At 43.8% G+C, this 17,024-nt stretch overlaps 1 protein-coding gene across 1 annotated transcript; it reads left to right on the top strand.

The window, feature by feature from the left end:
• Positions 1–9,896: 9,896 nt before the first annotated feature.
• ackr4a (atypical chemokine receptor 4a) lies at positions 9,897–15,162 on the top strand. The gene is made up of 2 exons (XM_046322178.1): positions 9,897–9,964; positions 12,448–15,162. Exon 2 carries the CDS (start codon positions 12,467–12,469, stop codon positions 13,571–13,573), a length of 1,107 nt encoding a protein of 368 aa, XP_046178134.1. The 5' UTR covers positions 9,897–9,964; positions 12,448–12,466; the 3' UTR covers positions 13,574–15,162.
• The last annotated feature ends 1,862 nt before the right edge of the window (positions 15,163–17,024 follow it).

The following is a 17,024-nucleotide window of genomic DNA, read 5'->3' as shown; positions in this document are numbered from 1 at the left end:
TGTTTGGCTATATTGAATTCTGTGTTGATTTGGTGATCTCCACAAAAAAAATTGCTAAGATATTTCCTAACAATAAACCATGGGTGACCAAAGAATTGAAGGTGGTGCTTAGCAAAAAAAAACAAGTGTTTGCCTCCGGGAATCCACTTGAAAGAAATGAGGTACAGAGATAGGTGAACACAGGGATAAAAAAAGGTGAAATGCCAGTACAAGGATAAGATGTAACAGACAATGTCAGAGAGAGACTCTCGGTCTGCCTGGTTGGGCATTAAGAATCTGGCAAACGCCCCCTTCAAAGGGAGGCAACGTATCGATCCCTGCCTGGACGAGAGGGTGTGCCTCTCTACAGCCAATGAACTAAACAAGTTCTTCACCCGCTTTGATACAAGGGGCGCCCCCGCTCCCCCAGCCTCTCTGGAGGAGGATGTCATGGCAACCGAAAGCGAGCTTGTCGTACGAGTGTTCAAAAGCACTGGAGCACGAAAGAGCCCGGGGTCCTGATAACATAAGTGGTCGTGTCTGGAAAAACTGCTCCACTCAGCTGAGAGGTGTATTCTGCTCTATCTTTCAGAGGTCCCTGGATACATGGAAATTCCATCTCTATGGAAAAAATATATTGTTGTACGTGTCCCAAAAACCTATCATCCATCTGCTTCAAATGATTACAGACCAGTCACTCTTAACTTTCTCTTGATTAATTATCTTGAAGATCATCAAGGCAGAGATAATCAACACCACCAGACACCTTCTTGACCCCCTCCAATTTGCATACCGGTCAGAGAGAGGGACAGATGATGCCATCCTTTCACTCTTACATTTGGTGTACATGCATTTGGAGGGCAGAAAACCCATGTGCGTATCATGTTCGCAGATTTATCCTCTGCGTTTCACACAATCAATCCGTTGATCCTTGCGGACAGACTGGGGGGAGACTTCGGACTTGATGCTTATCACATGGATCACCAACTTCCTAACTGATGCGTCTCAGCAGGTATGAGTTGGCAACACACTCTCTGAGGTGCGCAATACTTCAGTTGGAACCCCACCGGGCAGTGTTCTTTCACCAGTACTATACATACTGTATACAGATAGCTGCCGGAGCCGTTTAGCCAGGGTGCCACCTGATCAAATACGCTGACGGTACTGCTTTGGTCAGTCTTATCGAAGGGGATGAGACGGAGTACGGACCGTCTCTGAATGATTTTCATGCCTGGTGTGAGTCATCCCATCTAAAATTAAATGCGTCAAAAACAAAGGACAATGATGATTGACTTTCGAAGGAACAATACCATCACAGATAAAAGGTGATCCCATTGAAATAGTGGAGGAGTACAAATACCCTGGGCTAGTCATTGACAGCAAGCTGCCCTAGATCAGGTTACTCACTCCATTTTTAATAAAGGCCAACTGAGACTGTATGTCCGACGCAATCTGCACTTTTTTAATGTTAATCAAACCATCATGGTTTTCTTTTAGAAATCATTAATTGGGAACATTCTATCCTACTGCTTGACCTGCTGGTTTGGGAATATCAAGGTTGCACAGAAAAATAGGTTGGACAAGATAGTCAGGACTTGCGGAAAAATCACGAGGCAGCCACAGCAAGAACTGTCATCTTGCTACCTGGGCAGAACTCTCCATAAGGCAAATAAAATAGTGGTTGACTCTTCCCATCGACTCCACCCTGAACTCCAAATCCTTCCCTCTGGTCGCAGGTACACACCACCTAAGGTTAAAGAAAATAGGGCCAAGAACTCTTTTATTCCAAATACAATTCTGCAACTTAACAAAATGTTGGACTAATTAAACTTAGTGCAAGTGCTATGAAACTGCACTTACTATTTGCTTGTAAATATCCTTTGCTATTTATTTTTTATATATGATATATGTTATGACTGCTGCATGATGAATTGCTTCTCTGAGGACATTAAAGTTCTCTGAATCTTTCCTGTTTCAGCATGACAATACCCCCATGCACAAGGTGAGGTCCATAAAGGAATGTTGAGATAGGTGTGGAAGAACTTGACTGTCTTGCACAGAGCCCTGACCTCAACCCCATAGAACACCTTTGGGATGAATTGGAACGCTGACTTCGTTCCTAATCGCTCAACATCAGTTCCCGGCCTCACTAACACTTTTGTGGCTGAATGAAAGTAAGTCCCAGCAGCAATGTTCTAACAGCTAGTGGAAAGCCTTCCTAGAAGAGTGGAGGCTGTTATAGCAGCAAAGGGAGGACCAACTCCATTTTAATTCATTCCCGTGATTTTGGAATGAGACGAGCAGATTTCCACATACATTTGGTCATGTAGTGTACATCATGCGATGCAGTGAGAGGGTGGGTTTGTGTTGGCCGGTATATTTCTTCTCATTGGCTACATCTGCTGGCCAGTGGAGAGCGTGGCACCTGAATATAATTAGCTTGGCAGTTGGGTGTTGGCTGTTTTAGCCTGGCCTTTGCCCGATCTGCTTTGGTAGGGATGGTATCAAGCGCATGAAGCAAGATGGTGGATGGTGGTTGGAAGAGCGCGCTTGTTTGAAATGTAAAAGCATCTCAGTAGCTTTTGATAAAGAAGAACATCAAGACGAAGCAGCTGCTTTATAAGTGGGAAGCACTGCTGAACGCTACATCCCGAGGGGTTCGTGCTGATGGTACAGAGATTGTGACAGCCGGTTAAATGGCATCCCTTGAGAAGGCAAGAACAAGATGTTTGTCAGGCGAAGTGCTGTATTATCATAAGGAGACGTGTACTTGGGAATACGGAGGAGGAATGGAGAGGAAAAGAGAGGCAGAGGAGGTCTAAGAGAGAGAGAGGGAGGAAGAGGGTGAGCTTGAGTTGGTTAAAAATGTTGGGAGAAATAGATTTGGTTTGTTAAAGAAGAATGGTAGAAGGTGTAAGCAGAATGAGTTGAAGACAGGAGGAGAAATGGAAGTGAATGAGGTCGAAGTATCATAGGTGGTAGGTATGGTGAAGTTCTCGGAGCCCAAAGCGTTTTTGGGAAAAAGTGGACCCTTGCCTGATCCATTTGTGGTTTCAGGGTGGGTGAAAACAGAGTTGGATGCTGTGGAATCGGTGAAGGTAACCAGAAGCTGTCTTGTGATAATTGTTTATGTTTCTGCTGGTCAGAAGGAGAAGGCGCTCCGCGTGAATTGTTTTTGCTCTCAAGAAAAGGGCACCATTTAAAGGAGTGATTACTGGGGCAGCAGTCAATGTAAAAGTTGACCAACTGAAGGGCGAAGATTCCCGGTGTTTGTGATGCTCGTTGATTGGTGCGAAGCAGACAGGGTGGCATGAGTGGTGAAACAGAACAGAGTTATTGTCTGTTCTTTTGAGTTTTGATGTTGAATCTCTGCCTGACAAAGTGATGTTAGGATATATAAGTTGTTATGTTCTGTTAATTACTGATGTCCCTTTTAAAGCGGGAGCACCCTTGGTCATGCGCGGTGTTGTTCTATGTTATTCTGGTACTAACTCTTTTGAGTAAATGTGAAGCTCCAGTTCAATTGCTTGTATTCAGAGTCTTTCTTATTACATAAATAAGTACTAAGTGTTAAGACACTACATAAGTTATCCTAATACATTACGTTGTTACAGGTGTCAAGCTTATGGGCATGTGGCAGCAGTGTGTACGAAGGAGGTTCTTAGGTGTGAGAAGTGTGCAGAAGGGCATGAGACAAAGGAATGAGTAGAATTGTGGAGTAATGGTATGTGTTAATTGTAAGGTTGCCCATAGGGCTGGGGATCAGAAATGTCCCGTTGAGAGAGAGGCATGTTGAGGTTTCCGGGTTTAGAGTAGTGCAGCAGATGTTAATATGCTGAAGCAGTGAAGAAAATAGAGGAAGATGGGTCAAGGGGGAAGGATCCTGAGAGGAGTGGTGTGAGTAGTATAGTATATATGTACTAGTAGAGAGAGATAGGTCAACATGTGATATATGTTTCAGTAAGATTGGATGTTTTGCATTTAAAGCAATGGTTATCAACTTTACTTCAGGGATGGAATGTAAAATCACGGAAAATTGAGATTGTGGTGGCAGCTGCAAAGAGTTATTTGGGTGTGTGAGACTTGACCCAGAACAATTAAATGGTGTCCCATTCTTTCAGGTTGTTGGCCTAAGGTAGGACTAAATAGATTTAAATAGTGGAGTAGGATGATGTTATTTTTTTATTATTTAGATATACACTACCGTTCAAAAGTTTTGGGGTCACTTAGAAATGTCCTTTTTTCTAAAGAAAAGCACATTTTTTGTCAATTAAAATAACATAAAATTGATCAGAAATACAGTGTAGACATTGTTAACGTTGTAAATGACTATTGTAGCTGGAAACGGCTGATTTTTTATGAAATATCCACATAGGTGTACAGAGGCCCATTATCAGCAACCATCACTCCTGTGTTCCAATGGCACATTGTGTTAGCTAATCAAAGTTTATCACTTTAAAAGGCTAATTGATCATTAGAAAACCCTTTTGCTGCAATTATGTTAGCACAGCTGAAAGCAGTTGTTCTGATTAAAGAAGCAATAAAACTGTCCTTCTTTACACTAGTTGAGTATCTGGAGCATCAGCATTTGTGGGTTCGATTGCAGGCTCAAAATGGGCAGAAACAAATAACTCTTCTGAAACTCGTCAGTCTATTCTTGTTCTGAGAAATGAAGGCTATTCAATGCGAGAAATTGCCAAGAAACTGAAGATCTCGTACAACGCTGTGTACTACTCCCTTCACAGAACAGCACAAACTGGCGCTAACCAGAATAGAAATAGGAGTGGGAGGCCCGGTGCACAACTGAGCAAGAGGACAAGTACATTAGAGTGTCTGAACACGATCGAACATCACTGGAAAGAGCTAAAAAAAAATGTTGTGCAGCAACGCTCCCCATCCAACCGATCCAAGAATGGGAGAAACTCCCCAAATACAGGTGTGCCAAGCTTGTAGCTTCATACCCAAGAAAACTTGAGGCTGTAATCGCTGCCAAGGGAACTTCAACAAAGTACTGAGTAAAGGGTTTGAATACTTACAGTATGTAAATGTGATATTTCCTTTTTATTTTTATTTTTTATTAGCAATAATTTCTAAAAACCTGTTTTCGCTTTGTCATTATGGAATATTGTGTGTGGATTGATGAGAGGGAAAAAATACATTTAATATTTAAATATTGTAATGTAACAAAATGTGGAAATAGTAAAGGGATCTGAATTCTTTCCTAATGTACTGTATGTATGTGATTGTATTATTCCTTTGCTGCCGTACGTTAAAAAAATGTATATTTGTGCTTTCAGCCTTACAGATCCTCAGCATAGAAGAAGACGGTACTGAGACAGAAGACAGTCCATAGAGAGGAAACCATTACTTGAATTTGTTTTGTTTTCTCAACAGAATGGTCAGAAGTGATTTTTATTTTATTTTAAATACCTTGATTTGTCTAATATCTCAGTGTAATTACACTGAAAAAATACACAAAATATTCAAAATTATGTCGACACCCCTTCAAATGAGTGGATTAGGGTATTTCAGCCACACCTGTTGCTGACAGGTGTATAAATCAAGCACACAGCCATACACTCTCCATAGACAAACATAGACAAAGGTAAGGCCACAATAGAATGGCATTACTGAAGAGCACAGTGACTTTCAGCGTGGCACCGCCATAGGATGCCACCTTTCCAACAAGTCAGTTGGTCATGTCTTTGCCCTGCTAGAGCTGCCCCGGTCAACTGTAAGTGCGGTTTATTTTGAAGTGGAGATGTCTAGGAGCAACAACGGCTCACCTGCGTAGCGGATAAAAATTGTCTGTCATTGGTTGCAACACTCACTACGAGTTCCAAAGTGCCTCTCGCAGCAACGTCAGCACAAGAACTGTTCATCAAGAGCATCATGCAATGGGTTTCTATGACCGAGCAGCTGCACCCAAGCCTAAGATCACCATGCGCCATGCAAAGCATCGGCTGGAGTCATGTAAAGCTCACCACCATTGGACTCTGGAGCACTGGAAACGCATTCTCTGGAGTGATGAGTCAAGCGTCACCATCTGGCAGTCCGACGGATGAATATGGGTTTGGTGGATGCCAGGAGAACGCTACCTGCCTGAATGCATAGTGCCAACTGTAAAGTTTGGTGGATGAGGAATAATGGAAAAATGGTCTGGGGCTGTTTTTCATGGTTCGGGCTAGTTCCAGTGAAGGGAAATCTTAACGTTACAGCATACAATGACATTCTAGACAATTCCATGATTCCAACTTTGTGGCAATAGTTTGGGGAAGGCCCTTTCCAGTTTCAGCCTGACAATGCGCCCGTGCACAAAGCGAGGTCCATACTGAAATGGTTTGTCGATCGATGTGGAAGAACTTGACTGGCCTGCACAGAGCCCTGACCGCAACCCCATCAAACAATTTTGGGAAGAATTGAAACACTGACCGCGAGCCAGGCCTAATTGCCCAAAATCAGTGCCCGACCTCACTGATGCTCTTGTGGCTGAATGGAAGCAAGTCCCCTCAGCAATGTTCCAACATCTAGTTGAAAGCCTTCCCAGAAGAGTGGAGGCTGTTACTGCAGCAAAGGGAGGATCAACTCCATATTCATGGCCATGATTTTGGAATGAGATGTTTGATGGGCAGGTGTCCACATACTGTTTGTCATGTAGTTTATGCGGTATCAACCGTAAAACCTTAATTGACTTCGTTTTTTTCCGGTTTTCCAGCAATGCAATTATAAATACTGTGGACTGGACTAGGAAAGCAATTCACTCATGTCTGATTGTTCTGTAAGACAAATCACATTGGGGTCACCAAACTTGTAGGTGATGTTATGTTCCTGGAATCGACTCTGTATTTTAATGTTATTCAAAGCCTTAAATCACAGTTAAAACAAAGGAAACAAACATTTTAAGACACACAATGTATTTGCTTCAGTAGTCAATCTTTTCACAAATTCTCTTTATTCTTTGTCAAATGCTCAATGTTACTGCTTATTTTACCATAGCAAACCTTTCAACAGTTTTATATGTCTGTTCTACTAAATAGAGATGTATATACAGGACAGAAACACAATCCAACTTATTCCTACTGTGGTTATTATGAGAGATTTGACTCAATCCAGAAAGCATCACAACCCCAGATGTTTTGATTTTTGATAAGGTCATCATGGACGTTTGCAATGTCTCCACAAGTTCCAATCAACAGTTGAAACTTAGGTAGATTTAGGGAGGCAGTGAGATAATATACACATGTTGAAAACAGATTTAGAAGACCAGCTGTCTGCGACTTTTAACAGAGCAGTGAATCACCTCAGTGCTGTCTTTGGGCGGTGCCGCATTAGACTGGAATCCAAGCTGATATGCTCTGTTTAACCAGTGAATCAGTTCAGATCCCAGACTAGTGCAATGTAGACACTTGGCCAAAGAGCAGATCCTTAGCAGATAAATATTTACAGAACAACATACTTCAGCCAAACCTTGATGGAAATGTACAGAAAGATGGACTCCCACAGATAAAGAATTGATCCAATATCAACAAACACATGTACTAAATTTTAAGTCCTGAACTCTTTGATCCTCCCCCATATCCATCCTTAAAAATGCAATTCTAGCTCAAAACTTGACCAAAACATAAACTCAGCAAAAAAATAAACGTCCTCTCACTATCAACTGCATTTATTTTCAGCAAACTTAACGTGTAAATATCTGTATGAACATAACAAGATTCAACGAATGAGACATAAACTGAACAAGTTCCACAGACATGTGACTAACAGAAATGGAATAATGTGTCCCTGAACAAAGGGGGGTCAAAATCAAAAGTAACAGTCAGTATCTGGTGTGGCCACCAGCTACATCAAGTACAGCAGTGCCAGTTATTTGTGTTAGATGTTACCCCACTCTTCCACCAAGGCACCTGCAAGTTCCCTGACATTTCTGGGGTGAATGGCCCTAGCCCTCACCCTCCGATCCAACAGTTTCCAGACGTGCTCAATGAGATTGAGATCCGGGTTATTCGCTGGCCATGGCAGAACACTGACATTCCTGTCTTGCAGGAAATCATGCACAGAACGAGCAGTATGGCTGATGGCATTGTCATGCTGGAGGGTCATGTCAGGATGAGCCTGCAGGAAGGGTACCACATGAGGGAGGAGGATGTCTTTCCTGTAACGCACAGCGTTGAGATTGCCTGCAATGACAACAAGCTCAGTCCGATGATGCTGTGACACACCTACCCAGACAATGACGGACCCTCCACCTCCAAATCGATCCCGCTCCAGAATACAGACCTCGGTGTAACGCTCATTCCTTCGACAATAAACGTGAATCTGACCATCACCCCTGGTGAGACAAAACCGCGACTCGTCTGTGAAGAGCACCTTTTGCCAGTCCTGTCTGGTCCAGCGACAGTGGTTTTATGCCCATAGGCAACGTTGTTGCAGGTGATGTCTAGTGAGGACCTGCCTTACAACAGGCCTACAAGCCCTCAGTCCAGCCTCTCCCAGCCTATTGCGGACAGTCTGACCACTGATGGAGGGATTGTGTGTTCCTGGTGTAACTCGGACAGTTGTTGCCATCCTGTATCTGTCCCACAGGTGTGATGTTCGGATGTACCAATTCTGTGCAGGTGTTGTTACATGTGGTCTGCCACTGCGAGGATGATCAGCTGTTCGTCCTGTCTCCCTGTAGCGCTGTCTTAGGCGTCTCACAGTACAGACATTGCAATTTATTGCCCTGGCCACATCTTTAGTCCTCATACCTCCTTGCAACATTTACATTTACATTTAAGTAATTTAGCAGACGCTCTTATCCAGAGCGACTTACATGCCTAAGGCACGTTCACACAGATGAGCAGGGACCCTGGGCATCTTTCTTTTGGTGTTTTTCAGAGTCAGTAGAAAGGCCTCTTTAGTATCCTAAGTTTTCATAACTGTGACCTTAATTGCCTACCGTCTGTAAGCTGTTAGTGTCTTAACGACCGTTCCACAGGTGCATGTTGATGAATTGTTTATGGTTTATTGAACAAGCATTGGAAACAGTGTTTAAACCCTTTACAATGAAGATCTGTGAAGTTATTTGGATTTTAACTAATTGTCTTTGAAAGACAGGGTCCTGAAAAAGGGCCGTTTCTTTTTTTGAGCTTACATACATCAATAATGACAATATTGTAATATTATGGCATTGTACTGCTTAACTCTATTCCGTTATTATTCCATTGCACTTTACAATGCTATACAACTGTGGTTTATTTTCTGTGAATTGTTTTTCTGTGCCCTTACTCACAGGAGAGAAATATTTTGTTTTCTCCAAACAAGACAAAAACTTTTCACAAAGTAAAAAATTGCGCTTGTGTAGCCTACAACTTAGTGTGAAAGCTTTGACATCCCTGTCAGCTAGCACATAGATTTACAAACACATTCACACTTTGGTTAGTTGCTGGTTATTTCTCTCTTGTTTTTCACTGCACTAACATCTGGTTTGCGTTTTCGCTGTCATCGCTTCATGTATGAAATCACTTTTTGAAAGAGCTCCTGCTGTGATATCTAATGAAATGAATCAGGTCTTTCATTTTGCGGTGTGGTTCACCATCACTCAACTTCATCTTCTCCAGAGCTGTTCAATTATCCGACCACAAATGCATGACAGCAGATGTTGAGAGAGTTTGTGGCAGCAACAATAAGTTAGGTCTTTGCTTACCGCTACTTTTGTATTGGTAGCACTAATTACAAGCCTGTAAGCCCCATATGATTTCTAGACACAGTTATATTAGTAGGAATGCTGTACTCTGTTATGATTGAGCAAATTAGGTGTGTTTTTCTCGCTCTCTCCCTCCCCTCTCATTCTCATTCTGTCATTCTCTCTCTCTCTCTCCCTCAATCTCAAAAAATAACACCCTCCTTGTGATGTGCTTATGAGTCAGAGTTCCCAAAAGCACAGCGGAGGATACGGACCAGTAGCTACAGCTCACTGCAGTAGAGGAGACGAGCAGATGCGGTAAGACTTACTTATTTGTGGATAAAGTATTCCTGGTGGTGACATTGTGAAGCTGGTTAGTAGTTGATATGTTCCTTAGCGAGCAAAAACATTTGGCTATAGATTGGCTGAAGATATGATTGGATGTGGAGAGACAGGTATACAGCATAAAGAATCAAAGACACCCTACGTATGTCATATACTTTCCCCAAATGTGTAGTGTAAATCCAGGTGAATGTTTTTCAGCTTGATTTATGTATTTAATTTCCCGAAATGCTATATCCACCAATTTGTATTTGTTCATCAGAAATGACTTCGAATTTTTTATGAACAGATTTTTGTACAAAAAGCTATGTACCCATTGTTTCAGCTGGAATGGAATGTTTGTATCCTGTATATTTGTACTGTGATATGTTTTTGTCTCACCTAGCTATCTTAAGATGAATGCACTTACTGTAAATCGCTCTGGATAAAAGCCTCTGCTAAATCAGTGTTTCCCAACTCTGGTCCTCGAGTACACCAAACAGTACACAGTTTCATTGTAGCCCCTGACAAACCCACCTCATTCAACTCATTGAGGGCTTGATGATTAATTGGCAAGTTGAATCAGGTGTGCTTGTCCAGTGTTACAGAGTGCTTGAGGACCTGGGTTGGGAAACACGGTGCTAAATGACAAAAATGTCAAATATAAATGTTTTACATGCAGACCTCATACTACTGTATTGATAAAATTGTATATTTTATATATATCGATGTCACAAATGTATCATTTGCTAATTCCTTTGTTGTGAATGTAGTTATTTGTTACATTTGACTGTGTAAAAACCTAGCAGTACAACTCATTTCTCTGAGAGTGGGGTGGATATATAGCATTTAGCAGAGAAACATGATTATTTGTCTCTCTGAAATGAAACCACCAAGTGATAGATTTTAAACAAAAACAGCCTCCTGCTACGATTAGGTAGCGGAAAAAACACACCAATCTGTTAAAAGCTAACATTTCTGAAAATGTATATATAGCGTTTTGGTGAGAAACTCTTTATTTTTAGTGTCTGTTATTTAGTGTCCATCACTGGTGAGAATATCTGGGATGGGCATAACACACACATACCCTACTGGATGAAACACATATTACACCTGTTACCTATAACATTACATTTAATTTGTGGTTCTTTTAACTCCTCTATGGTAACTATGCTCCTAATGCACTTAGATAGCCATGAGACACAGGAGTTTAATCCCACCTTTCTGCCTGTGTGAGTAAGAAGTTAGATCACATTCACACATTTTTACAGCCCCCAATGATTTTGTAACCTCATGAGGTAAAAGACGCAACAGAAAGAGCTGGGATGGATTGAGCAAATGGAATTTCGATAGCGTTTCCACCTGGACCCGTGGAATGTGTGTGTGTGTGTGTGTGTATCCTTTCATCTTCCTCTGACTGTGCACTGAACTGGGTCAGAGTGAGATCCCATGGAGATCACACAGGGTTTAAAGCAAGAAGAGGAAAAAGCAAAGTGATTGTGAAGTGACTGTGGCCCAAACTTTGTCTCTGGTCTCCATATAATCACTCTCTGCCTGTTCTTGCTTTTTATGCCTTGCATTTTATTTTACTGTAAAATCCATTGAGATGTTAAAATGTAAATGCACTTTCAATGAAATAATAAAATAAATAAAATAAAATAAATAAGTGCACTATTGAGACCAGCTAACTTGGTGAAGCATCCCAGTTATCAGAAAGGATCTCACATGAAAAGACGAGTAGATTCATGCTCTACTCTGCATCTCAAAACCACATTTTGTTTCGACACCCACCCTTGGGTGTGACAAACCGTTGTCCCCACACACAATGACTCAGGGAAATAGAGGTGTTAACATTCCTTTCTTTTTCCTTTCCATTTCAATGTATACTGAACAAAAATATAAACACAACAAGTATTGTTCCTATGTGTCATGACCTGAAATTAAAGATCCCAGAAATGTTCGTGCTTTTACACCTGCATTGTTTGCTGTTTGGGGTTTTAGGCTGGGTTTCTGTACAGCACTTTGAGATATCAGCTGATGTACGAAGGGCTATATAAATAAATTTGATTTGATTTGATTTGATGTACAAAGATCTTATTTCTCTAAATTGTTGTGCACAATGGGACAGCATTCCACAGGCCAAAATCAGGCTGATCAACTCTATGCGAAGGAGATGTGTTGCGCTGCATGAGGCAAATGGTGGTCACACCAAATACGGACTGGTTTTCTGATTCACGCCCCAACTTTTTTTTAAAGATATCTGTAACCAAAAGATGCATACCTGTATTCCCAGTAAATGAGCTGTAACTCACTAAAATCTTTGAAATTGTTGCATGTTGCGTTTATATTTTTGTTCAATGTAATTTCATTTGATCTGAATTTGCTGCACAGACCGGGTTGAACAAGGTGAATTCCATTAAAGACCCTCTGTACTACTGACTTCCAGTGCTCCATCATAATCTTCCTGCTTTGTCCTACAGATACAGATAATCCTCCAGTATGGATTTGACCGAAGAGGATGACTATGATTACCACAACAACCTCACCCTGAACTACAGCTACGAGGACTACCACACCGTGTGTGAGAAGGCTGACGTGCGCTCCTTCGCTGGCCTCTTCCTCCCTGTGGTGTACACAGCCTGTGTGGTGGTGGGGCTAGCCGGGAACTCCCTGGTGCTAGCTGTGTACGCCTACCACAAATGTCTGAGAAGAACCATGACGGAAGCCTTCCTAGCCCACTTGGCCGTAGCCGACCTCCTCCTCCTCCTCACCCTGCCCTTCTGGGCTGCAGACGCGGCGCTGGGCTGGGAGCTGGGCCTGCCTCTCTGTAAGCTGGTCTCGGCTTGCTATGCCATCAACTTCACCTGCTGCATGCTGCTGCTAGCCTGTGTTAGCATGGACCGCTACCTAGCATCTGTTAGAGCGGAGGGCAGGAACCAGGGAAGGCTGGGCAGGGTCTTCACCCGGGCGCACTGTGGGAAGGTCTGCCTAGGGGTGTGGGCTGTGGCTTTTCTCCTGGGTCTTCCCGATCTTCTGTTCTCCACAGTAAGGGAGACCTCCAGGAGGAGGGTCTGCATGGCCATCTACCCGCCCAGTCTGGCCCGGGAGGTCAAGGCCTGCCTGGAGGTGGTTGAGGTCCTACTGAGTTTCCTGATTCCTCTCCTGGTTATGATGTGGTGCTACGCCGGCGTGGGGCGTGTGCTGAGGCGGCTGCCCGAGGAGAGCAGGAGCAGGAGGCGGAGAGCTATCCGGGTGTTGCTGGTCGTGGTGGGGTTGTTCGTGGTCACCCAGTTGCCCTATAACGCGGTGAAGATGTGGCGGGCGATGGACTCGGTCTACACACTGGTGACCCACTGTGGTGTGAGTAAGGCCCTGGACCGGGCGGCACAGGTCACTGAGAGCCTGGCTCTGACCCACTGCTGTCTCAACCCACTACTCTATGTCTTCCTAGGGTCCTCCTTCAGACAATATGCGCTGAAAACAGCCAAGGCATTTAGAGAAAGGACGAAGAGGAGAAGGGGGGAGCAGAGAGAGGACGAAGGAATGGAGATGTCCTTCAACTCTCACAAACCTGCCTCTCAGGAGACCAGCACCTTCTCCATATGAAAGAGAAGAGAGGGGGGGAGAGAGAGAGAGAGAGAAAGAGAGAATCTCTTTGGCTAACACCTTTGTATCACATGAGATTCTAGCACTTTTATAGAATGAGGACCTCCTCAACCCACCAAATACCCGCCTCCCCTCAAGAAAGCCAGTCTGGAAAGATCTACCCAATGATGACTTCAACAGGCATCTGACCTGGACACAATGGGAGTTACCGGACCTGACAAATAATCACCTCATCCCCATCCCCACGCAACAGCCCCCTGGTTTCAACCTCCCCGGGAAGGAGGGATTCACCCTCAATAGGTTCAGGACTGGCCACGGCCCATACCTCACCAACCTCCACCAATGGGGCATGAAAGAAAGCCCACTATATGCCTGTGGGGTGGTGCAAACCCTGCACCACATTCTTGAAGTCTGTCCAATCTACAAACTCAGCGGAGGCCTCCTCACCCTTAACACAGCGGGACTGGAAGCAATCACTTGGCTAAAAGATCTGATTCATAATCTTGCTTCAGTGTATTAAGAAGCTATCAGTGCTGTATAACCAGATGCTTTAGTATCGTTGATACTATATATCTGCTGCTATGGAATTATTGAGCCCAACCAGGGGAAGGGTAAGGGCTAGCCTGGTCCCAGATATGTTTGTAAATGTGCTGTCGTGCCAGCTCCTATGGTCATTGTCAAGGGGAAGTGACAAAACAGCACAAACAGATGGGATTCGGCTAAGGAGACGCATTCCAGTTATCAGAAAGGGTCTAGCATAAAAAAACAAGTAGATTCATGCTCTACCCTGCATCTTGAAACCACATTTTTGTTTTGACACCAGCCCATGTCCTCAGACATGTGGTTGACAATGACCTCGGGGATAGGGAAGTGTTTACATTCCTGTCTTTTTCTATCAAAACAACGACAAGTTCCAGATGTTAATTAAAGCGAAATTATAGGGTTGCACAGAACGCAAACACACACACCCTCTCGATTGGCCTAGCATGTTGGGGAGTTCACACTTGTCAGTGGGGCCAGGGTACATTGTAATCGTGTGAGATAAGAACATGTCTATTTGAAGTTGTAAGTTACTCGTACTAATAGCAGTCCTCTGGGATGGGTGGTGCCACTAATTACAATCTCATTAACTCATTCCTCAAAATGTCAGCCACAATTTACCAAAACAGGTCAATTTTCTCCACTCTCTAAGAAAACAGCTGCATTATGTGGGGTGGGTCAGCCTGACCTCAGAGCCATACAAGACATATCATATGTATTTTTGACCACCTCCAGGACGTGATAACTACAAATGGTCTAGTTACTTTAGACAGAAACAAAACTAGGGAGGTTGGTCAGGGAGGATGGATGAATCTGCGACCGTCTAGCAATCCAAAAGGTTGCATGTTTTTGAGTCGCGTCAGTGACAACTGTAGCATCTTAGCTAACCCTTCCCCTAACCCTTATTCTAAATGTGACCCATTTCACCTAACCTGCTACAGAAATATAACATTTACATAAGTATTCACACCCATGAGTCAATACTTTGTAGAAGTGATTACGGCTGTGAGTCTTTCTGGGTATGTCTCTAAGAGCTTTCTTTGAATCAAATCAAATCAAATCAAATTTATTTATATAGCCCTTCGTACATCAGCTGATATCTCAAAGTGCTGTACAGAAACCCAGCCTAAAACCCCAAACAGCAAACAATGCAGGTGTAAAAGCACGGTGGCTAGGAAAAACTCCCTAGAAAGGCCAAAACCTAGGAAGAAACCTAGAGAGGAACCGGGCTATGTGGGGTGGCCAGTCCTCTTCTGGCTGTGCCGGGTAGAGATTATAACAGAACATGACCAAGATGTTCAAATGTTCATAAATGACCAGCATGGTCAAATAATAATAAGGCAGAACAGTTGAAACTGGAGCAGCAGCACAGTCAGGTGGACTGGGGACAGCAAGGAGCCATCATGTCAGGTAGTCCTGGGGCACGGTCCTAGGGCTCAGGTCCTCCGAGAGAGAGAAAGAAAGAGAGAATTAGAGAGAGCATATGTGGGGTGGCCAGTCCTCTTCTGGCTGTGCCGGGTGGAGATTATAACAGAACGTGGCCAAGATGTTCAAATGTTCATAAATGACCAGCATGGTTGAATAATAGTAAGGCAGAACAGTTGAAACTGGAGCAGGAGCATGGCCAGGTGGACTGGGGACAGCAAGGAGTCCTCATGTCAGGTAGTCCTGGGACATGGTCCTAGGGCCCAGGCCAGTTGAAACTGGAGCAGCAGCATGGCCAGGTGGACTGGGGACAGCAAGGAGTCATCATGTCAGGTAGTCCTGGGGCATGGTCCTAGGGCTCAGGTCCTCCGAGAGAGAGAAAGAAAGAGAGAAGGAGAGAATTAGAGAACGCACACTTAGATTTACACAGGACACCGAATAGGACAGGAGAAGTACTCCAGATAAACAAACTGACCCTAGCCCCCGACACATAAACTACTGCAGCATAAATACTGGAGGCTGAGACAGGAGGGGTCAGGAGACACTGTGGCCCCATCCAAGGACACCCCCGGACAGGGCCAAACAGGAAGGATATAACCCCACCCACTTTGCCAAAGCACAGCCCCCACACCACCAGAGGGAAATCTTCAACCACCAACTTACCATCCTGAGACAAGGCCGAGTATAGCCCACAAAGATCTCCGACACGGTACAACCCAAGGGGGGGGGGGGAACCCAGACAGGCCGACCACAACAGTGAATCACCCCACTCAGGTGACCCCCCCACCCCCAGGGACGGCACGAGAGACCCCCAGCAAGCCAGTGACTCAGCCCCCGTAACAGGGTTAGAGGCAGAGAATCCCAGTGGAAAAAGGGGAACCGGCCAGGCAGAGACAGCAAGGGTGGTTCGTTGCTCCAGAGCCTTTCCGTTCACCTGGATTGTGCAACAATTGCTCATTATTCTTTTCCAAAATTCTTCAAGCTCTGTCAAATTTGTTGTTGATCATTGAACGACAACTATTTTCAGGTCTGCCATATATTTTCAAAGTAGATTTAAATCAAAACTGTAACTCAGCCACTCAGGGACATCCACGGTCTTCTTGGTAAGCAACTCCAGTGTATATTTGGCCTTGTGATTTAGGTTATTGTCCTGCTGAAAGGTGAATTCATCTCTTAGTGTCTGGTGGAAAGTAGACTGAACCAGGATTTTGCCTGTGCTTAGCTCCATTCCGTTGATTTTTTTATCCTGCGGCGACATAGGCAGATGAAATGAACTGATGAACTGAGACGCAGCCCACGGAACAATGTCAATCCCTCAGTCCCAAAACTAAAGACACTAAAGACCAGCATCACCCGAAGACCCAAAGACATTGTTCGTAATATTCAGTTTGTAACATGTTTAATTTGCCTTAAGAGTGTGGTAGGAAAAATCTAACTATTATTTCACCTGCTGAGGCATCTGCTCTGTATATTACACACATTTTTT

The sequence above is a fragment of the Oncorhynchus gorbuscha genome, linkage group LG22, assembly GCF_021184085.1.
Source record: "Oncorhynchus gorbuscha isolate QuinsamMale2020 ecotype Even-year linkage group LG22, OgorEven_v1.0, whole genome shotgun sequence".
NCBI classification, from domain to species: Eukaryota; Metazoa; Chordata; class Actinopteri; order Salmoniformes; family Salmonidae; genus Oncorhynchus; species Oncorhynchus gorbuscha.
The sequence above is the reverse complement of the archived record's forward strand: the minus strand, read 5'-3'. Positions and strand labels throughout refer to the sequence as shown.